Genomic DNA, 20532 nt, shown 5'->3' on the forward strand with positions numbered 1-20532 from the left:
TTCACGTGTGCCCCCGGGGACACACACACACACACACACACTCACACACACACACTCACACCCCCGAGGGATGGCGGTCACACACACACACTCACACACACACACACTCACACCCCCCGAGGGATGGCGGTCACACACACGCACAGCCTGCCGCAGGCTCCCGCCCTGACATCCCGCGCCTGCCCGTTGCAGAAGGAGCTGAGCTTTGATGAGGAGCTGGTGTTGCAGCAGCTGCGCTACACAGGCATGCTGGAGACGGTGCGCATCCGGAGGTCCGGCTACAGCGCCAAGTACACCTTCCAGGTAGCTCGCCTGCACCGGAACATTCTCCGTCCTGAGGCACAGGTGGCCCTGCTGAGCTGGCCGCTCCCGGCCAACCCTGGGAAGGCAGGAGTGTCCCACCATGCGAGGAAGAGAACCGTGGACATAGAGACCCTGCGAGCCCCCACCCTTTACAGCGGGTGCTCTCACACCCAGGCCTGGCCAGGACGGGGTTCCCACACGGGCACCTCTTTGTTGCCCTCTCTCCTCTGATGCCCCCAGGATTTTACGGAGCAGTTCCAAGTCCTACTGCCCAAGGATGCCCAGCCTTGCCGGGAGGTCATCTCCGCCCTGCTGGAGAAAATGGCTGTGGACAAGAGGAGCTACCAGATCGGGAAGACCAAGGTCAGTGCTGCCTGGCCGGGTGCTGCACTGGGCAGGCTCAGGGCAACAGCTCCTTGCTGGGGGCCACGGGGCAGGGCCGTGGGGCCAGGGGCGGGACTGTCCCACCTGAGGCTTCACCCACTGCACCTCAGCCACTAGTGTGGGGCTGACTGCCTGTGCTGTCCATCCGGTGATGGGGAATGGCCAGGGTGCTCAGCAGCTATGCTCCCCACCCGGGACCCCAGGGCTATGCACGTGACCTCTAAGACCACCACAGCCCCACCCGGTGGCTCCCTGCAGCTCAGCATGAGATCCGCGTGACCCGCTCCTGAATGGGGGGCGGTCACATAGATTCGTGGTCGTGGGTGTGACGGCAGGGTGGCGGGGCAGTGGCCTATGTGCCCATCAACCAGCAGCTGCATAAACACCCCGGGACCACCTACACCAAGAAGTGCAGCTCGGTCGTGAGGAGGAGCGAGGATGACACAGGCTTGGGGCCATGTGGGCTCCACAGCCGAATGTGGGGACTGGCCCTGACTTCCGGGGCTCTGCTGGGGTGTGTGGGTGCCGTGGGGGCATCTCAGCTGAGCCTAGACCTCCCCGCCCACCCGGCAGATCTTCCTGAAGGAGACTCAGCGCCAGGCCCTGCAGGAGACCCTGCACCGCGAGGTGGTACGCCGGATCCTGTTCCTGCAGAGCTGGTTCCGCATGGCGCTCGAGCGTCGCCACTTCCTGCAGCTTCGGCGAGCGGCCGTCACCATCCAGGCCTGTTGGCGTTCCTACCGTGTGCGCCGGGCGCTCGAGCGCCAGCAGGCTGCCATCTTCCTGCAGGCCGCCTGGAGGGGCTTCCGGCAGCGCACGGCCTACCGGCGGCAGCGCCACAGCGTGATCCGCCTGCAGAGCCTCTGCCGCGGCCACCTGCAGCGCAGGAGGTGAGTCAGAAGGTTCCAGGAGGCAGGTCACTCGGGCACTGTGCCCGGAGGTGCCCGGGAAGCAGAGCTGAGCACCTCGCACGTGCCGGCCTGGGCCGCTCAGTGGGCACCTGGACGGCTGCCAGCCACCACGCACAGAGGCAACCCCCGCCTCTCACCTGGGTAACCCCTGGGTCTTCCGTAGCCCCAGAGCCCCCAAACTCCAAGAACCCCAGGATGCCCATGGCAACGAGGAGTCCCCCCGACCATGCCCAAGGACCAAGACCCAGGCAGAGCCAAGCCCGGAGCCCATGAGGGTGGGAGCCTGGGTGGATGCCGGTGGTGGCCTTGTGGCATCATTCTGATGTGGCCCCCCCTCCTTCCTGTCTGCCCTCTGACAGCTTCCAGCTGATGGTGGCAGAGAAGCAGAGAGCAGAAGCAGCAGCAAGGGCTGCAGAGGCCACAGTGACAGCCACCCCAGAGGGGCCGGCCCCCAGCGGGGAGCAGGTGGCAGGGCAGGGCGTGGAGCCCCAGCCAGCAGAGGACGGTGGACAACCGCCTGCATCTGAGCCTGAACTAAAGCCCCATGACAAGTCCCCGGCCACCACCGGGCCCTGCCGACCGGAGGAGGAGCCCAGCGCCCCCGAGAAGACACCCTCGTCCCACCCCAGCACGGCCCCGGCAGCTGAGGCCCACGAGCGGGTCCCGAGCAGCCGTGAGAAGCGTGAGTCACGCCGGCAGCGAGGCCTGGAGCATGTGGAGCTGCAGAACAAGCACAGCCAGGCATGCCGGGAGGAGAGTGCCCTCAGAGAACCTTCCGGAAGGGCTGCCCCAGAGCCCCAGCAGAACCTTGAGGTAGACAGGCAGGAGAAGGCAGATAAGACCCCCACGGCAACAGGGACGAACACTGAGGCTCCCGAGCGGCCCCCAGAGCCTCCACAGGCCACGGCTGACAACAGGGTTTCTGGGGATACAGTGAAGGTGCCGCCAGGCGGGAGCCCTAGGCCCGGCCATGCTGAACGGCCCACCAGCCTGGCCCTGGACAGTCAGCTCTGCTCCCCAACCCCCAAGGACAAGGACAGGCCCAGCGGCAGCCCCCAGGCCCACAGCAAGCCCGAGAGCCCCGGGGGCTCCAGCCAGATCCAGCGGTACCGGGACCCAGACACCGAGCGGCTGGCCAATGCCGTGGAGTTGTGGCGGGGCAAGAAGCTGGTGCCCGCCAGCCCCAGCAGCATGCTGAGCCAGTCGCTGGACCTGAGCGAGCGGCAGCGCCCTGTGGGAGCCGTCCTCACACCCGCAGAGTAAGGCCCGACCGCGGCCTCTGTTGGGACACCCCTGGCAGGGCAGCACGCATGCGAGCAGGCCTCCCAGGCAACTCGGGCTCAGCCCACGCAAAGCTCCTGCTGCAGGAAGTCCAGCCAGGCCCTGAGCTGGGGAAACCCTGCTAGTGGCGGCCCGTCGGGTAGAGGACAGCTGGCTGGGGAGGGTGGATGGATGGGCAGGCAGGGCTGGCTGGATGGACACATGGACAGCAGGGAGGGCTGGATGGGATGCAAGAAGTCAGGGAGAGCAAGTGTGGGGAAAATAGACTGAAAGGCGTTCAGGCGGCTGCTGGGAGGGGAGCCGAGCTGACGGGTGGAGGGAATAAATGGCGGGTGGGCGCAGGGACACAGGACGGGCGGGGAGAGGAGGTAGACCCCGGCCTCTTGCCCAGCCCTTCCCCGGGGCCTCCCGCGCCCCATCTCCCTCCTCTCCCCAACTCAACAACCCCAGCGCTCCCCCAGGGCAAAATTTGCCCAGGAGAGGTCAGTGTGGCCAGCGGCCAACGTGGTGTGTGTTTCCGTGGGCCCACAGGGAGAAGCACATGTCCTCGTCCACCAGTGACGTGTCCGGGCTGTCCAAGACGCAGGTGAGAACAGCCACAGGGCAGAGATGGGCCAGCAGGGCTGCCACCGCTGGGGTGTGGGACCCCCCCAACCCCGCATCTCCCTCTCAGCCGCTCCCGCACCGCACCGTCCTGTTGCAGCCCCTGGCGGACAGCGCCGACGGCGGCGAGCTGAGCACCAGGAAGCCACCTGTGCACAAGAAGAAATCAGGAGATGCGTCCTCTGTCGCAGATGCAGGGCTGTCCCCCGGGGCCCAGGCCGACTCCAAGTACGTTGAGGGCTGCCGGGGAGGCTGCGGGCACGGGGGACCAGCCACCCGGGCAGCCGCAGCCCGTGTGGGCCGCCCCCTCTGGACCCACGCGGACGGCTGCTGGTGCTGTGACGGCGGGCCCCTGCCACATCCGGAGCTCACAGGAGACACTGGGCACCAGCCACGCCGTCCCCACATTACCCCATGGCCGGGCAGCCCCAAACCGTCATGCCCCGTCCCCACTATCCCTTCTCTGTTGGTGTTTGTCTACTGACCAGAGAAGCCAAGAGACACGGAGATGCTAGCCCGGCCCCTGCTCCCGGCCGGCCTGCCTAATGCCAGCCTGAGACCTAGGTGGGGGCTCCAGGTCCACTCTCGTCCAGGGTGGGTGCCAGGGGTGACACCTGGCCCTCACACACACACACACACACAGACAGGCTAGGCCTCTGGGCTTCTTTTTATTCACAGGTCTTTTTGTATTCCTCAGGCCCAGGAAACTAGGAAAGAGAGGACACGAATGTGTGTGAATTGGTTCCTTTTCTTTTAACTTTTTCCACTTTTTAATTCTATTTTGACAATCTTTACATAGTTAATTAGGGTTAAAAGGTTCAAGGGCTGCAGGAAAGTGGGTCAGACTCTTAGTTCCATATTGTTTCCTTCATGTATCTGAGGTAAAGGGGGATATGGAGGGAGAAGCCCCTCCCAGTCTCCCACCCATCCCAGGTCCCTGATGTGGGGCATGCTCCGAGGGTCCTGCTCAAGTGGTTTTGATAGTCAACAGTTCTGAGTTACTGCCAGTCTTGCCACTCCAAGCACTATGAGGTCGTTGAAGAATCCACTGATTGACATAGTCCATCATAGAGTCTCCATTTGCCCAGTTTTTCACTGCCAACATATGGCTGAGGTGGTTAATTGACTTGTTTCGTCCTCTGTCTTTTCATGGTTGGGGTTCTGAGTCCGGCAGTTCGATTGGGGAGATCCCTAAAGAAACTTTGTCTGAGGTGTTCCCAGACCAGATTCTTGTATGTGCTAGCAAAGAGAGATCTTCCTTCCATTGGCTTACTCACAAGTGGCTACGACAGCCAGGGTGGGGCAGGCCGCCCAGGTCTTCTGCTGGGCCATCCAGTGCAGGCGCCACAGCCGGGAGCGGGACTGTGCCCTAGGATGCCAGCGTTGCGGGCAGCAGCCCAAGGCACCGCCCCCCCGCGCCACACTGTCCCTGCCATCCCTTCTCAGGAAGGCCGTAAGCTGGTCCCTGCTCTACAGCGCGGGCCCCGTGGCCCTCCGCAGTCCCTTGTCTCTGCAAAGCCCCAAGGGACCTCTTTCCTTTCCTCCTCCCCGCCTCGCACAGATCCACGTTTAAGCGACTCTTCCTGCATAAAACCAAGGATAAGAAGTACAGCCTGGAGGGCATGGAGGAGGCGGCAGAGCCCACGGTGCCCGGGCTCAGCCCACCAGATGCCACCTCCACCAAGAAGAGCCTAGAAGGTGGGTCTGCCAGAGCAGGGCCTCAGGCCAGGGTGGGGCCAACCCCAGGGTGCAGCGTGGAGGATGTGGGGTGGCTGACCCCAGGGCACAGCCATGAAGGGACTGACCTGGCCCTGGGGACGTGTACCCCAGCTGCCCCATGTCCTGCACAGCCCCTCCAGCCAGCAGAGCAGGGTCTCCAGGACCAGGGTGGGGGGTGGCCAACCCCAGGGTAGACCTGTCCCCGAATCGCACACCCCAGCTGGCCTGTCCCTGCACAGCCCCCTCGGGCCAGCAGCACCGCCAGCACGCCAAGGAGCCTGGGGGTAAAGGGAAGAAGAACCGGAACCTCAAGGTGGGCAAAATCACCGTGTCCGAGAAGTGGCGCGAGTCAGTGTTCCGCAAGATCACCAATGCCAACGAACTCAAGTACCTGGACGAGTTCCTGCTCAACAAGGTGCGGCCTCCTGGGGGCGGGGACTGGGCCGGGGAGGGTGGGGGTGCAGAGCCCCTGCTTCCCACTTCCTTCAGCTGTGAGGTCTGGATTCCAGGGAGCTGGGAGGACAGGTTGTGGTGCCCCTGCACAGTGCCCTGGCTGCTGCAGCCAACAGGTGCCCTACAGTTGCCAGAAGACAAATGGCTCCTTAGGGATTCCTCTCTTCGCCAAAGGATGGAATGGCGTTTCCCGTCTGCTGGTTGACACCCCAAATGGGCCAGGCTGTGGCCAGAGCCTGCAGCTCCAGCGGGGAGGGGGTGTTGGCATTTTGGCACAGCAAGTAAAGCTGCTGCCTGCAGTGCCAGCATCCCATAGGGGCCCAGTTCGAGTCCCGGCTGCCCCACTTCCCATCCAGCTCCCTGCCTGTGGCCTGGGAAAGCAGTGGAGGACGGCCCACAGCCTGGGGACCCTGCACCCGGGTGGGAGAGCCAGAAGGGGTTCCAGGCTTGGGACTTCAGTCAGGCCCAGCCCTGACTGACGTGGGCATTTGGAGTTTATCTCTCCCTCCTGTTAGCCGTATATATGTGCGTGTGATTCTACATGCGTTTTAATGTCCTTTCCCACAAGCTGTCAAAGCTTGCACTTTCTTCCTCGGGGACATTGGCCAGTTCTGGGGCATTGGGGTGGCCAGGACTGGGGCCGGGGGCCAAGGGCCAAGGAGCTACGTAGTGCACTGCCCCCGGGGTCAGGCGTGCTGTGGAGTCTTTGACTGCCAGGGCCCAGGGTGTGAGAGAGCAGGTGAGCCGAGGCACCCCAATGTCCCCCAGGAGCTGGCCGCCCTGCCAAGCCGTGCGTGGGCTCACCTAGCCTCTCTCCTTCCAGATAAATGATCTGCGTTCCCAGAAGACTCCCATTGAGAGCTTGTTTATCGAAGCCACCGAGAAGTTCCGGAGCAACATTAAGACCATGTACTCCGTCCCCGTATGTGCAGCCCCCGCCCCGGGACCGTGCCCCCGAGCTGTGTGCCTGCTCTGCCCCGTCCCTGCCTGTGGGGAATCACGGGCCCCGCTGTTGCCCTAGAACGGGAAGATACACGTGGGCTACAAGGACCTGATGGAGAACTATCAGATCGTCGTGGGCAACCTGGCCGCCGAGCGGGGCCACACGGACACCAACCTGGTCCTCAACCTCTTCCAGTCGCTGCTGGACGAGTTCACGCGCGGCTACACCACCAAGAACGACCTGGAGCCCGCCAAGGTGGGCAGCGCCACCCTTGCCCACCCCACCAGGCCACGCCCCTGGCTGCCTTGAGTGTCACGCCCACCCCTCCTGGCTGAGAATATTAATTTTTAGGGTACTCACTGGGACAGGCCAAGGGCCCTTGGAGGGCTGGGTGGCCCATTCCCGGGGAAGGAGGGGCGTGCAGGTCCCCAGGGAGCTCCAGCTTGGCGCTGAAGTCCTCTGCCTTCCCCACAGCAGAGCAAAGCGCAGAAGAAGAAGCGAAAACAGGAGCGTGCTGTGAGTAGGAACAAGCAGGTGTCTGAGGGCGTGGGGGGCCCGTGACCCCCACTCAGCCCCGTCCTAACCCCTGCATATCTGTGTGTGTGTGAGCTTGGGGGCCTGTGACCCCGGCTCAGCCCCGTCCCCTCCTAACCCCTGACCCGCCCCCTGCATATCTGTGTGTGTGTGAGCTTGGGGGCGTGTGAGCTTGGGGGCCCGTGACCCCGGCTCAGCCCCGTCCCCTCCTAACCCCTGCATATCTGAGTGTGTGTGAGCTTGGGGGCCTGTGACCCCGGCTCAGCCCCGTCCTAACCCCTGCATATCTGTGTGTGTGTGAGCTTGGGGGCCCGTGACCCCGGCTCAGCCCCCCGCCCTCCCCCGGCCCCACAGGTGCAGGAGCACAATGGGCACGTGTTCGCCAGCTACCAGGTGAGCATCCCGCAGTCCTGCGAGCAGTGCCTCTCCTACATCTGGCTCATGGACAAGGCCCTGCTGTGCAGTGGTGAGTGCCCAGCCCAGCCCTCCCGCACCCCAGGGGAGCCTTTCAGGAGGGGCGCACTCTGAGAGCCCTGCCCTGTGACCTCCTAGTGTGCAAGATGACCTGTCACAAGAAGTGTGTGCACAAGGTTCAGAGCTACTGTTCCTACACGAGCGGGCGCAAGGTGAGCCCCTGGGGCCCCGGAACATTCCAGATGGCCCAGGAGAAGAGGGCTGGGGGAGGGCGGGCGCAAGGTGAGCCTGTGGGTCCTGATGGTGAGGGGAGGAGAGCTGAGGATGCCGGCCCCACTCCCTGTAAGATGCCTGGCAGACGGAAGCCCCACCCAGGCCCTGAGCTGCCTGTCCCCATGCCCACAGAGTGAGCCAGGCGCCGAGCCAGGCCACTTTGGCGTGTGCGTGGACAGCCTGACGAGCGACAAGGTGTCGGTGCCCGTGGTGCTGGAGAAGCTCCTGGAGCACGTGGAGATGCACGGGCTCTACACCGAGGGCCTGTACCGCAAGTCGGGCGCTGCCAACCGCACGCGGGAGCTGCGCCAGGCATTGCAGACAGGTGCAGGGGCTGCGGGCGGGGCCGTGGGCGGGGTCGAGCCAGGCTGGGCCTCCCCGGACACGGAGGGCACTCACCAGCTTCACCACCCACAGACCCCGCAGCCGTGAACCTGGACAACTTCCCCATCCACGCCATCACGGGCGTGCTGAAGCAGTGGCTGCGGGAGCTGCCCGAGCCGCTCATGACCTTCGCCCAGTACAGCGACTTCCTTCGCGCCGTGGGTGAGCGCCGGATGGGGCCTGGGGGACTGAGGGTCCTGAGGGGGCAGCAGAGGGGGCAGCCACATCCAGGTGGGGGGCACTGAGGAAGCTCCTGTGTCCCCAGAGCTGCCCCAGAAGCAGGAGCAGCTAGCCGCCATCTACACCCTGCTGGAGCACCTTCCCGAGGCCAACCACAACTCCCTGGAGAGGCTCATCTTCCACCTGGTGAAGTGAGTGTCCGGCCCTCCCCGCACGGCCCCGCACTCGCCCCAGCACCTCTGAGCTGGGGGTCGGGGGCCAGGGCTCCCTTCTCTAGGCCAGGGCTCCCTCCCCTCCCCGTGCGCCCTGCCCCCTGACCCCTGCCCCCTGGTGGTGCTGTGCAGGGTGGCTCTGCTGGAAGACGTGAACCGCATGTCACCGGGGGCGCTGGCCATCATCTTCGCACCCTGCCTCCTGCGCTGCCCAGACACCTCGGACCCGCTGACTAGCATGAAGGACGTGCTGAAGGTCACCACGTGAGTGCCCAGGAGAGGCCAGGGGGCTGCACCAGTGGCACAGTGGATTCCCTTCCCTGGTTGTGGTCTGCTCCTGCCGGGACTGGGGGGTGTGGGTCTGTTTGAGCACTTCCCCTGTGGGGACACACACCTAGGAGGGGACAAGGCCCTGCAGGAAGTCCTCCCCTCTCTCCAGAGCAGACAGGGCCTTCTGGGTTTCCCTTGGGGGTCCAAGACCCTCACAGGGCAGAGGCCGGGCAGCCCGCAGTGGGGGCCAGCAGCTTCTGCCTAGAAGTCTCTTAGCAAAGGAAGCAGGCTAGGGGTAGGCATTTGTCCCGGTGGCTAAAGAGCTGGCAGGAGTGCGCTGTGTTCAAGGCCTGACCCCGCCATGTGGGGCTCAGGAACTGCGGGTCCCAGTGTGGCAGAAGTGGTGTCGGCGACAACTTAGGGTTGTGACAAAGTAGTGAGAATGAATGATTTCAGTTAAAAGGACAGCTGGTACCTGGGCCAGTGATGGGAGCGGCCCCTCTGGTGGCGTGGGTGCATACCGCGTCCCGCGGGCCTGCTGCAGCAGGAGTCGGCTCCTGCCAAGGCCAGCTGGGTGTCACGGAGCCCTGTGCTGCAGCACCCGCCTCCTCTGGGGTGTGTGTTCCTTAGGGGGCTCCAGCCTGCAGGGCCAGCGTGCTGGCAAGGGGCCAGGGGCGGCGTCAGCCTGGCAGTGGCGCCCTCACAGGGCACCCTGCGGTGTCCCAGCCCACGCTGACCACTGCACCTGGGGACGCTCCAGCCCTCCCCAGCTGCTGCCCCCGGGGGCTGCCCATGGCCAGCCCCATCACCGCCTGGCCGCCCTTCGCAGGTGCGTGGAGATGCTCATCAAGGAGCAGATGCGCAAGTACAAGGTGAAGATGGAGGAGATCAGCCAGCTGGAGGCGGCCGAGAGCATCGCCGTGCGCAGGCTGTCACTGCTGCGGCAGAACGCGGTGAGGGGCGTGGCCGCGGTGGGCGGGGCATCGTGTGGGCGTGGCCGGCGGTGGGCGGGGGCTCGGCCGGAGCAGGTGCTTCCTGGCAGGTGTGTGGCCTGCAGGGAACATCAGGTTCCCCCACGTCCTCCCGGGCAACCTCAGACATGGGTTCCCGACCCCCCGTCGTAGCCCTGGGCCCGACCGCACACCTTCTATCTCCGAGAAGGACAGACGGGGCGGCTGGGGTCAGCGGGGCCGTCTTGTCCCTAGCTGACCTGGACCCCACCCCAGGGAGCCGGACAGGAGCAGGTCCTGGGCTCCCTGGGGGCTCAGCCTCGTGACCTGGGTGGGGCACGTGGTCACCCTGCGTTCGTCTCTCCCCCCAGCCATGGCCTCTCAAACTGGGGTTCTCGTCTCCCTATGAGGGGGTCCTGGTATGTACCGGCGTGGTGTCCATGCTGCATGTCCACCAACCTGCATGCTGCGTCCCGCCGGCCCCTAGAAGGTCACAGGGGAGAGCCCTGCATGGCCTGACTGCCCCTCGGCCCCCTGAGAGCCCCGCATGGCCTGTCTGTCCCTCGGCCCCCCCGAGAGCCCCGCACGGCCTGACCGTCCCTCGGCCCCCTGAGAGCCCCGCATGGCCTGACCGTCCCTCGGCCCCACATGGCCTGACCGTCCCTCGGCCCCGCATGGCCTGTCTGTCCCTCGGCCCCCCCGAGAGCCCCGCATGGCCTGACCGTCCCTTGGCCCCCTGAGAGCCCCGCATGGCCTGACCGTCCCTCGGCCCCACATGGCCTGACCGTCCAGCCCTGCGTCCCCACTGAGTCTAACACCACTAACGTCCCCCTGGGGTGCACACGCCGCCTCCAGCCCTGCCCGCTCAGCCCACTGCGCCCTCTCTGCAGAGCAAGAGCCCCAAGGAGCCCGGCAGCCTGGAGGAGCTGGAGGCCCTGCCCGAAGAGGAGGCGGCGGGCGGGGATGGCGACGAGGACCGCGAGAAGGAGCTGCTGATGGAGCGCATCCAGTGCATCAAGGAGGAAAAGCAAGTGCCCGCTCGGCCCCGCCCACTGCAGCCACGCCCCCGGGACCCACCCATGGCGCATGACCACACCCATTGTCCACAGCCTCAGCCCATGACGCATAACCACGGCCACGCCCTTGTGCTCAGCCCCGCCCACCACGCCTGGTCACGCCCACACCGCCACGCCCCGGGCTCGCCCCGCCCACTACATGCGGCCCCGCCCACCGGTGCTGCTGGTCACTCCTGCCCAGCTCACCTGCATCTGACATCAGCTGTGTTAGCTCAGGCCCATCCTGCCCACCTACTCCCTGTCCGTTTCCGCCGCGGCTTCCCGTGCCCCCTGCCCAACATCCCCTGGCAGACCCGAGGGCGTGCCGGCCCTGCCCAGGTCTGACCATGGCCGACACTTGGGGAGTGACCCAGCATCTGGGTGAGCTTGCCCCAAGTAACAGATTAGTAAAGTGAGTGCCAGCGCGCTCCGGGGGCCAGGTCGCTGGGCAGCCTGAGCTCAGGCCCCGGTCAGCAGCTCCATGTGGGCCAGGCCCGCCCTGCGGCGCACCCCGAGGTGTCCAGGCCGGGACTGGGCAGTCCCCGTGGGGGCACAGCCTCCCGCCCCGCCCCAGCCGGTCCTCCCCCGGGGCGGCCTTGCACAGCGTGCCTGTCTCGCCCACAGGGAGGACATCACATACCGGCTGCCTGAGCTGGACCCGCGGGGCTCGGACGAGGAGAACGCAGACTCGGAGACCTCGGCCAGCACCGAGAGCCTCCTGGAGAAGCGGGCCGGGCGCGGGGCCCCCGAAGGTCAGTACTGAGGGGAGCCAGCTCCTGTCCTGCTCCCGGGGCCCGGGTCCTGCAGTAACCCCGCGTCTCTCTTCAAAAGGGCCCCCCGCGCCTGCGCTCCCCCGCCCCGGGGTGCCCGCCCCGAGCCCCCTTCCCCCGGCGGCCGCCCCCGCCCGCCGAAGGCCGGCCTCCTTCGTCACGGTGCGAGCGAAGACCCCCCGGCGGACCCCCGTCATGCCCACCGCCAACATCAAGCTCCCTCCGGGCCTGGCCTCGCACCTGTCCGCCGGCGTGGTCGCCACCGTGCGGCGCCGCGAGCCGCCCGCCCGCCGGCCGGACCTGGTGCACTCGCTGTACGTGGCGCCCGGGGCCCAGCTGCCCGTGCAGGCAGCCCTGGAGGCGCTGCGGGAGCAGCCAGGGCCGGCCACACCGGCCCGGCGCAGGTACTCCGACCCGCCGCTCTACTGCCTGCCACGGCCCGCCTCCCCGGGCCAGGCCCCCGGCTGAGCCCCCGAGGGAGGCACCTGGACAGGCTCCGGGCGCCACTGGAGAAGGTGCACCTGCTCAGGCCCGGCCGGCGCTGCCCAGCGCCTCTTCGTGGTTTACATAACTGAGCTGTCACAGCCTTGGTGGCAGCTGGACTTGGCGCATGTTCAAGCCTCGCCACCAAGCGCCTGCATCCTCGTGCCAGCCATGGGGGGCAGAGGAGGACGGTACCGTGGCCGCAAAGACCCAAACTCTGTCTCCAATTGGCGCTCGGCGCCGCCTGGCCGGCACAGGGCAGGACCCGGAGGAAGTGGCCGCTGCGTCCCTGAAGCGCCAGGAGTTAGGTGCAAGGAGGCCACCCCAGGCACTGCCCATCCCGTGCGACCGACCATGGGACCAGGGACCCCGGACACATGGGTGGGGAGAGCGTTGCGGGTGCACGGCAGCCACCTTGGAAGGCCACCCAGCTCACCTCGCGGGCTGGCAGGGAACCAAGGTGTGAAATAAAACTCGCCTTTCGCGACGCACTGCTGTGGGATTCCTGCCGCCACCCCTCTCTCTGACACACGCACCCCTGCACGGGCCTGTCCACAGGGCTGGGGCAGCACCGGGGGTGGTCAAACCACGGGGGGCGAGCCCGAGGTCCAGAAGGGGGCAGGTCCAGCATCCAGCTGAGGGCCCTGCGGGTTGCGGCCACAGCTGGATCCCTCCAGGCTGCTGTCATGTGCAGTTCCAGCCACGATGGTCATCAGGGAGCGAGCCAGCGGCTGGGAGCCTTACCAACAACTGTGTCTTCAGGAACGCAGACAGGTTTCAAAACAGCCAATTTAGTTCCATTTTGCAGACTTCTGGATTCCCTTTGTTGACACTTAAACCCCTACAAAGATCCCCCAAGCCTGGGGAGCAGCATGGTCCACCTGGCCTCACGTGGCTTCAGATGCCAGGTACATGGCCCACCCAGCCACAGCTTGGGACGCCCGCAGCCCCACTTCCCACCCAGCTCCCTGCCTGTGGCCTGGGAAAGCAGTGGAGGACGGCCCACAGCCTGGGGACCCTGCACCCGCGTGGGAGACCCGGAAGAGGCTCCTGGCTCCTGGTCAGCTGTGGCCACATGGGAAGTCAACTAATAGGCAAAATATCTCTTTTCTTTCAAAATCTGTTGCAAATTTTCAAAAATGTCACACTCAAAGAAGATTTTGGCGACACAAATGCACCGCATTCGGTCCCCTCCCCCAGGTTCGCCCTTGGAGCCTCTGGCACCAGGAGCAGCCTGCAGGCGATGGCGGGCTCGGGCCAGGCCCAAGCCGCGGGAGAGCCAGGAGCAGGGGTGCTGTCCACAGACACGCCCGTTCCCATCCCGGGTTATGGTCAGCAGGACACGAAGGGGGACATGCTGGGAGGTGGGGTTCTAAAGCCACACAGCCACCGAAGTGTCCCCACCTCACCCCGCCCAGGGCGTTGGCAGGGCCTCCCCGGTGGTGCGCGGCTGTGCCCCCCACTGATGGGCCTGGGGTCCCGGTGGCCCACTGATGGGCCTGGGGCCCCGGTGGTGCGCGGCTGTGCCCCCCATTGATGGGTCCCTGCAGGGCGGGCTGTGACCAGGGATGGGTCCTTGCAGGGCAGGCTGTGACCAGGGATGGGTCCCTGCAGGGCAGGCTGTGACCAGGGATGGGTCCTTGCAGGGCAGGCTGTGCCCCCCATTGATGGGTCCCTGCAGGGCAGGCTGTGACCAGGGATGGGTCCCTGCAGGGCGGGCTGTGACCAGGGATGGGTCCCTGCAGGGCAGGCTGGGCCTTGTCTCCACCCCAGACTCCGTAGCAGGCCCCATCACTCTGACCAGCCCCTCGGCCAGACGGGCTACGGGGTCAAGGCCGCGCCAGGGCGCGGGAACCCGGATCCCCGAGGTGCCAGGCAGGACCAGCCTGGCGGAACCCGGTGCGCCGGGGGCACGGTGCCGGAGGACATCTGCCTGGGTAAAGCCAGCGCGGCCGCCCTGAGTAAAGATGGCCCTATCGGCCTCCTCGCCCTTTCCCGTCCTAGGAGGCCTTCAAGCCGCAGTTCCCGCTTCCGACGGAATTCTCCCGCACACTGGTGTGTCACACCGAGACCACTGGTTAAAACGGAAACGAGAGTACTTCCGCTCCCCATAAAGGGTCTAGGGATCCGGGCACAATCGCCCGGAAGGAAGCCAAGAGGAGGCACTTCCGCCCTGCTCCAAGATGGCACCTGCGGAAGGGGTAAGCCGTTGTCCGATGGCAGCGTCGCGGCTCGAGCTCAACCTGGTGCGGCTGCTGTGCCGCTGCGAGGCGATGGCAGCTGAGCGGCGGGACCCCGACGAGTGGCGCCTGGAGAAGGTGTGTGTGTCGGGACGCCCGACTCCCGCCGGGGGCTGCGGGGCGGCCGGACCGCGGGGCTGCCGCGCTGGCCACGCCCTTCCTGCGGTGCCGCCCCGTCCCAAGAGTAGCTCCGCCCCTCTCCCGAACACGTCCTCCTAATCCCGCCCCTCTCCCGAGCCACGCCCATCGTAGCTCCGCCCCGCGGCCCATCCCCTGTAACGCCGCCTTCAGCCCCACCCCTCTCCTGGCCCCGCCCCTTTCCTGACCCCGCCCCTCCCGCAGTACGTGGGCGCCCTGGAGGACATGCTGCAGGCCCTCAAGGCTCAGGCCAGGTAGGTGGGTGGGGGTCCCACGGACTCGGGCCCCCAACTCTGTCCCTGCCGCCCAGCGCCCTGCCTCCGGAGCTGGGGTCCCCCCGCGAGCCCCGCAAGCCCCGCAAGCCCGCCTCTGCCGTGGGGTCCCCCCCACAAGCCCGCCTCTGCCGTGGGGTCCTCCCGCAAGCCCGCCTCTGCCGTGGGGTCCCCCCCGCAAGCCCGCCTCTGCCGTGGGGTCCCCCCGCAAGCCCCGCAAGCCCGCCTCTGCCGTGGGGTCCTCCCGCAAGCCCGCCTCTGCCGTGGGGTCCTCCCGCAAGCCCGCCTCTGCCGTGGGGTCCTCCCGCAAGCCCGCCTCTGCCGTGGGGTCCCCCCGCAAGCCCGCCTCTGAGTTGGGGGTCCCCCGGATTCGGGTCCCCCGCCTTCTCACCGCTGAACTGCCCTGGCCGTCCAGCAAGCCCGCGTCCGAGGTGCTCGGCGAGTACTCACGCAAGGTGGACTTCCTGAGAGGCCTGCTGCAGGCCGAGAAGCTGGTGAGCCCCACGCAGGTGGAGGGCAGCAGGGAGCAGGGGGAGCCGCCACGCCACCCCAGCCTCCCCGGCCCCCCGCCGTGACCCCTGCAATGCCCCGCTCCCCGCAGACCTCGCCGTCCGAGAAGGCGTTGGCCAACCAGTTCCTGACCCCGGGCCGCGTGCCCACAACAGCCCGGGAGCGCGTGCCGGCCACCAGGACGGTGCACCTGCAGTCACGGGCACGCTACACTGACGAGATGCGCAGCGAGCTGCTGGGCACGGTGCGGCCCGGGGACCTCGCGGAAGGCGGGTGGGAGGCCAGCAGACAGGGACGCTTGGTGGCCGGGCCATGTGCATTGGTGCTGGTGGTCAGTCCCGTGGGACACGAGGTTGCCGTCTTCTCCAAGAGCCTGGTTCAAGTCCGACCTTGTCCAATTCTGACCTGGACCCTGAGTGGCAGGGGGAGGGTGAGGTCCGTGCCAGCCACGTGGCCGACTCAGACGGAGTGCCCTGGTCCCTGGGCTGTCCTCTGATGCTTTCTCAGGCTCATAAGCAGGATGGGAAGTGGAGCAGCTGGGACTTGAGCCAGCAGCTCTGTGGGCTGCCAGTTCTGCAGGCAGTGGCCTTACCCACTGTGCCACGCTGCCAGGCTGCTGCCAGGACCCTGCCTTCCCACTCCTCCGTTGGCGCAGACAGGCGGCCATTGGGCCTGTGGGCAGCATGGTGCCCTGTCACTGGGTGGGAGACGTGGGGCATGCAGGCCCGGGTACCAGCCTCACGCCTCTGCCCTTCTCCCCCCCAGGACCCAGCTGGTGAGTCGCCCTCGGCCAAAACAGGATCCAGTGTCCATTCCCCCTGCCCCATCCCTCTCAGCCCCTCCCGCTTGGCATCCCCTGCAGGTCCGGAGGGGGTGTCAGTTTTCCAGGTTACCCCTGGGGGGGGCAGAGTGGGGCCGAAGCTGTTGGAGGATCCTTAGAGAGCGGGCATGGCACTAGGGCTTTGAGGCATTGTCAGGAGCCTGCGAGCCAGGCACCAGAGCACACCTCATCATCTGCTCTTTCCTGTCTGGGCCGTTTCACTTCTAGAACCAGAAGTGGACGTGCGAAGGCGGAGGTGAGTGGGTTCAGGCCTGGGGCAGGGTGGAGGGGAGGAGTCTTCCCGTACCCCACTCCTTGGGGGCACCCCCACCCCGGCTGCAGTGGGGACCCCGTGGGGATGTGTCGCTCTGTTCTCTCCGGCTGGGCAGCGGCGCTGCGGGACCCAGGGCGGCTGATGAGAAGCAGTCGGTGGCCGAGCTGGACCTGGTCTTGCAGCGGCAGCAGGCCCTACAGGAGAAGCTAGCCGAGGAGATGCTGGGCCTGGCCCGGAGCCTCAAGAGCAACACGCTGGCCGCCCAGAGCGTCATCAAGAAGGACAACCAGGTAAGGGCCGGGGAGCGGGGTCCAGGGGGGCTGCAGGCCGGGGAGCGGGGTCCAGGGGGCTGCAGGCCGGGGAGCGGGGTCCAGGGGGCTGCAGGCCGGGGAGCGGGGTCCAGGGGGCTGCAGGCCGGGGAGCGGGGTCCAGGGGCCTGAGCACCCCATGCCCCCACAGACCCTGTCGCACTCGCTGAAGATGGCCGACCAGAGCCTGGAGAAGCTCAAGACGGAGTCGGAGCGGCTGGAGCAGCACGCGCAGAAGTCAGTCAACTGGCTGCTCTGGGCCATGCTCATCGTGGTCTGCTTCATCTTCATCAGCATGATCCTCTTCATCCGCATCATGCCCAAGCTCAAGTGAGGACGGCTGGGGCCTTCTCTGACCGCTGCTGGACGCCCCGGACCCCCGGACCCCCTGGACCCCCTGGACCTGCTGGACCCCCTGGACCCCCTGGACCCGCCTGCCCCTGCTGGACGCCCCGGACCCCCTGGACCCCCTGGACCTGCCTGCCCCTGCTGGACCCCCTGGACCCCCTGGACCCGCCTGCCCCTGCTGGACACCCTGGACCCCCTGGACCCGCCGGCTCCCACTGCCCCCACCCGCCCCCGGGAAGTGAGGCGGGAAGGGCGGCGACCGAGGAGAAGGGCACCGGGCCTGGAATGGCATCAACATTCTTAAAATATAAAGGATGAATAAACACAGACTCGGGTCCATGCACCAAGCGCGGCTAAGGGGAGGGCACTTCCGCCCCCCGCCGGGCCCCGCCCCGCCCGGACACGCCCACCCAGGGCTGCTTCCGGCCGCCAGGCCACGCCCGGCGCAAGGCCGGGGCGGCGAGGGCCGCTTCCGCCCCGAGCCGGGCCCCGCCCCGTGCCCTCCGCCCGGCGGCCTGACCCCGCGGGCCGCATCCGCCGCAGCGCTCGCTCGGCCCGGATCCCGCAGGCCTCCGCCGACAGCCGGACGCTGGGCCAGGTGACACCGCCGCGCGGGGAGAGGCGCCCTGACGTCACGGCTCGGGGACCCTCCGCTCTTCCCGGTGCCGCTGCTGGGGGGTGGGGCCGCCGAGGGCCAATGGGCGTGCAACTAGAGCTTGGGCGTGGCTTGACTGGGTGGGGCGGAGCCGGGGCCATGGCTTAGGGCGATTGGGCGGGGTCGGGGCGTGGCTTCTTACAGGGAGGTGTGGGCGTGGCTTTGCTGGATGAGGCGTGGCCTGGTTGGGCAGAGATGAGCTGGGGGCGGAGCGCGAGGCTTGCTGTGCTCAGCGTGGTGGGCGGGGATTGCTGGGCGTGGCCTGCCGTGAACGGGGCGGGGCTTGCTTTCAGGGCGTGGCCTGTTGCGAACGGGGGCGGGGCTTGCTTGCTGGGGGCGGGCCTTGCGTGCTGGGGGCGGGCCTGACGGGGCGTGGCTTGCTGCGTGTCCCCAGGTCGCCCCCCGGCCCCGGGGTGGCCCCGCCCCACCTCGCAGGGCCCGCCCCCCGGCCCCGGGACCCCCACACAGGCCCATGCCCGTCCGGGAGCGCCCCTCGAAGGCCCGGGGCTGCCGGGGCACCCCGCACCCCGACCCGCCCGGCCCGGGACCCCCGGTGAGTGGGACCCCGTGAGTGGGACCCCGTGAGTGGGACCCCCGTGAGTGGGACCCCGTGAGTGGGACCCCCGTGAGTGGGACCCCGTGAGTGGGACCCCGTGAGTGGGACCCCCGTGAGTGGGTCCCCCGTGAGTGGGACCCCGTGAGTGGGTCCCCCGTGAGTGGGACCCCAGTGAGTGGGACCCCGTGAGTGGGACCCCAGTGAGTGGGACCCCCGTGAGTGGGACCCCGTGAGTGGGACCCCAGTGAGTGGGACCCCCGTGAGTGGGACCCCGTGAGTGGGACCCCGTGAGTGGGACCCCCGTGAGTGGGTCCCCCGTGAGTGGGACCCCGTGAGTGGGACCCCCGTGAGTGGGACCCTGTGAGTGGGACCCCCGGTGAGTGGGACCCCCGGTGAGTGGGACCCCGTGAGTGGGACCCCCGTGAGTGGGTCCCCCGTGAGTGGGACCCCGTGAGTGGGACCCCGTGAGTGGGACGCGGGGGCCTGGGACCTCCTGGGTCCCCACACACCCTGAGCTCCTGCAGCGCCCCGGCTCCTCGCGCCCTGCAGGCCTGCGCCCCCCACGCCCCCCACGCCCTCGGAGCCCACGCCGTGAAGCCCAGGAAGATCGTGTTCCAGGATGAGCTGCCTGCCCGGGCCCCACGGGGCGCCCCAAGTCCCGTAGGAGCCCCCCCAGCCAGGCGCACCCCCAGGCCCGACCCGGTGCCTGACTACGAGCTGTGAGTGAGGGGCAATCACGCTGGGGCTTCCACGGATGTATAAGAGCTTGCCAGTTGGCTTTCTTTTTTTAAAAAGGCCATACGGAGAGGGTACTGCAGCAGGTGCATTTGGGGGGCATGGGGGAGTCAGCCCTTTCACTCCCCAGCCCCCCTCATCCTCCGTAGCAAGTACCCCGCCATCAGCAGCGAGAGGGAGCGGACCCGCTACGCCGCCGTGTTCCAGGACCAGTACGGGGAGTTCCTGCAGCTGCAGCAGGAGCTGGGCTGCGTGCAGGCCAGGCTGAGGCGGCTGGAGGCCCTGCTGGCGGCCCTGCCCCCTCCCCGCAGCCAGGTCAGTGCCGGGGACCCCCACCCCGGCTGGCTGCCTCGGCCTCCCCACACTCCCGCCTCAGCCTCCTCCTCCTCCTCCTCGGCAGAGGGAGGCCCAGGCCGCGGCCCGCGTGTGGACGGAGCTGGACAGGAAGCGGACGGTGAGCTGGGGGCGGGCGGCAAGGCCGGGGCGCCTGCACCCCGTGTGCGGGACGGGGAGGGAGGGCCAGACCGCCACCGGCGCCCGCCGGCTCTCACCCCACGCAGGACCCCGGCCTCCTGGACAAGCAGGCCCGCTGCCGCTACCTCAAGGGGAAACTGAGGCACCTCAAGGGGCAGATCCGCAAGTTCCAGGAGCAGCAGGACAGCGAGGGCTCCGTGTACTTCTGAGCGAGCTGGGCTTCGGCTGGTGGCCCCCTCCTCCAGGAAGCCCCCGGGACCCTCCCGCCTCACTGTGCCCCAGTGCAATAAACGCGTATGAGGCACCTGCTGTATACAGCTGCTGGCCCTCCCCGACACACGGCACTCAGGGGCTCGGCATTGTCCCCAGAGGTGGGCGGCACCCGGCGTCTCCGACAAAGGGCGTGGGCTCGGCATCGGGGAGTCAGGAAAGTCAGGGACCCCATGAGAACGCCGGAATCCCACTGCGGAAGGATTGGGGGCAGCCCTGGCCGCAGAACGCACCAGGTGCAGCGTTGGGGTCAGCCAGAAGGGGCGTTCTCCATCCCCAAGTCTTTACAACACCACCTTCACCAAGAGGGGCACTCTGGGTGGGGCTCTGTAGGGCGATTAGGAGTCCGGCTGCTCAGTCACCCTGGAGGGACAGCTGAGGCTGCTCCAGTAAGACCCCACCCGGCCTGCGCCCAGCTCAGGCCACTCGGCCACTGCTGCAGCACTGCCAGCCCAGAGTGGCAGGGATCCAGGGGTTGCAGCCTGCGTCCACATATCCCCCCACGAAGCCAGATGCCCACCCCATGGGGCATCTTTGCTGGACAGCTTGTATCTGCTGACATGTAACCCCCAGCGCCAACTCCACGGACTCGGGGGCTTTCGGGGGTGGCTTTTTCTCCCCCCATTTCACAAAGACACGCGGCAGAAGTCTGGGATCTCGGAATGTAAACGCCCGAGGGTTTCAGGCGTGGCTCGATCCGGCTCGAGGCCAAGCCAGAGTTCACGCAGGGGGAGGACTCACTTCCTGTGGACTCACTTCCTGTGAGGTGTCCGGCCTGTCCACGCACACTTGGGGGAGTAAGCTGAGACC

At 67.4% G+C, this 20532-nt stretch overlaps 4 protein-coding genes across 7 annotated transcripts in view; 3 read left to right on the forward strand and 1 right to left on the reverse strand.

The window, feature by feature from the left end:
* MYO9B (myosin IXB) overlaps positions 1-12613 on the forward strand; it is a 61461-nt gene extending 48848 nt beyond the window's left edge. For all 3 annotated transcript variants that reach the window (XM_040990670.1, XM_040990671.1, XM_040990672.1), the window contains 21 exons: positions 193-303; positions 544-666; positions 1261-1577; positions 1958-2857; positions 3411-3465; positions 3583-3710; positions 5044-5180; positions 5441-5616; positions 6478-6576; positions 6676-6852; positions 7072-7113; positions 7486-7597; positions 7684-7757; positions 7951-8143; positions 8236-8364; positions 8468-8573; positions 8727-8858; positions 9694-9817; positions 10705-10841; positions 11494-11621; positions 11701-12613. In XM_040990670.1, coding sequence (XP_040846604.1) covers positions 193-303; positions 544-666; positions 1261-1577; positions 1958-2857; positions 3411-3465; positions 3583-3710; positions 5044-5180; positions 5441-5616; positions 6478-6576; positions 6676-6852; positions 7072-7113; positions 7486-7597; positions 7684-7757; positions 7951-8143; positions 8236-8364; positions 8468-8573; positions 8727-8858; positions 9694-9817; positions 10705-10841; positions 11494-11621; positions 11701-12107 — 3807 coding nt within the window. In that variant the 3' untranslated portion in view covers positions 12108-12613. The remainder of the gene's footprint in view (positions 1-192; positions 304-543; positions 667-1260; positions 1578-1957; positions 2858-3410; positions 3466-3582; positions 3711-5043; positions 5181-5440; positions 5617-6477; positions 6577-6675; positions 6853-7071; positions 7114-7485; positions 7598-7683; positions 7758-7950; positions 8144-8235; positions 8365-8467; positions 8574-8726; positions 8859-9693; positions 9818-10704; positions 10842-11493; positions 11622-11700) is intronic.
* Positions 1-20532, reverse strand: part of LOC121163398 (coiled-coil domain-containing protein 130-like) — a 469842-nt gene that overhangs the window by 323247 nt on the left and 126063 nt on the right. The gene's annotated exons all lie outside the window — the stretch shown is intronic.
* On the forward strand, positions 14306-17076 carry USE1 (unconventional SNARE in the ER 1). 2 transcript variants are annotated; one of them, XM_040990920.1, is made up of 8 exons: positions 14320-14440; positions 14705-14754; positions 15188-15266; positions 15374-15526; positions 16048-16057; positions 16331-16358; positions 16492-16666; positions 16836-17073. In XM_040990920.1, exons 1-8 carry the CDS (start codon positions 14339-14341, stop codon positions 17016-17018), a joined length of 780 nt encoding a protein of 259 aa, XP_040846854.1. In that variant the 5' UTR covers positions 14320-14338; the 3' UTR covers positions 17019-17073. The 2 variants fall into 2 exon arrangements, with proteins under 2 accessions (XP_040846853.1, XP_040846854.1); XM_040990919.1 differs by lacking the exon at positions 16048-16057 and having other exon boundaries at positions 14306-14440; positions 15374-15551; positions 16340-16358; positions 16836-17076.
* Positions 18712-19683, forward strand: OCEL1 (occludin/ELL domain containing 1; the record flags this gene model as incomplete). Its single annotated transcript, XM_040990992.1, has 4 exons — positions 18712-18962; positions 19128-19293; positions 19379-19432; positions 19539-19683. Coding segments are annotated over 4 exons (594 nt in total), but the record flags the coding sequence as incomplete, so codon positions are not given.

Source organism: Ochotona curzoniae, unplaced genomic scaffold (assembly GCF_017591425.1).
Source record: "Ochotona curzoniae isolate NIBS_2020 unplaced genomic scaffold, NIBS_Ocur_1.0 contig_605, whole genome shotgun sequence".
Lineage (NCBI taxonomy): Eukaryota > Metazoa > Chordata > Mammalia > Lagomorpha > Ochotonidae > Ochotona > Ochotona curzoniae.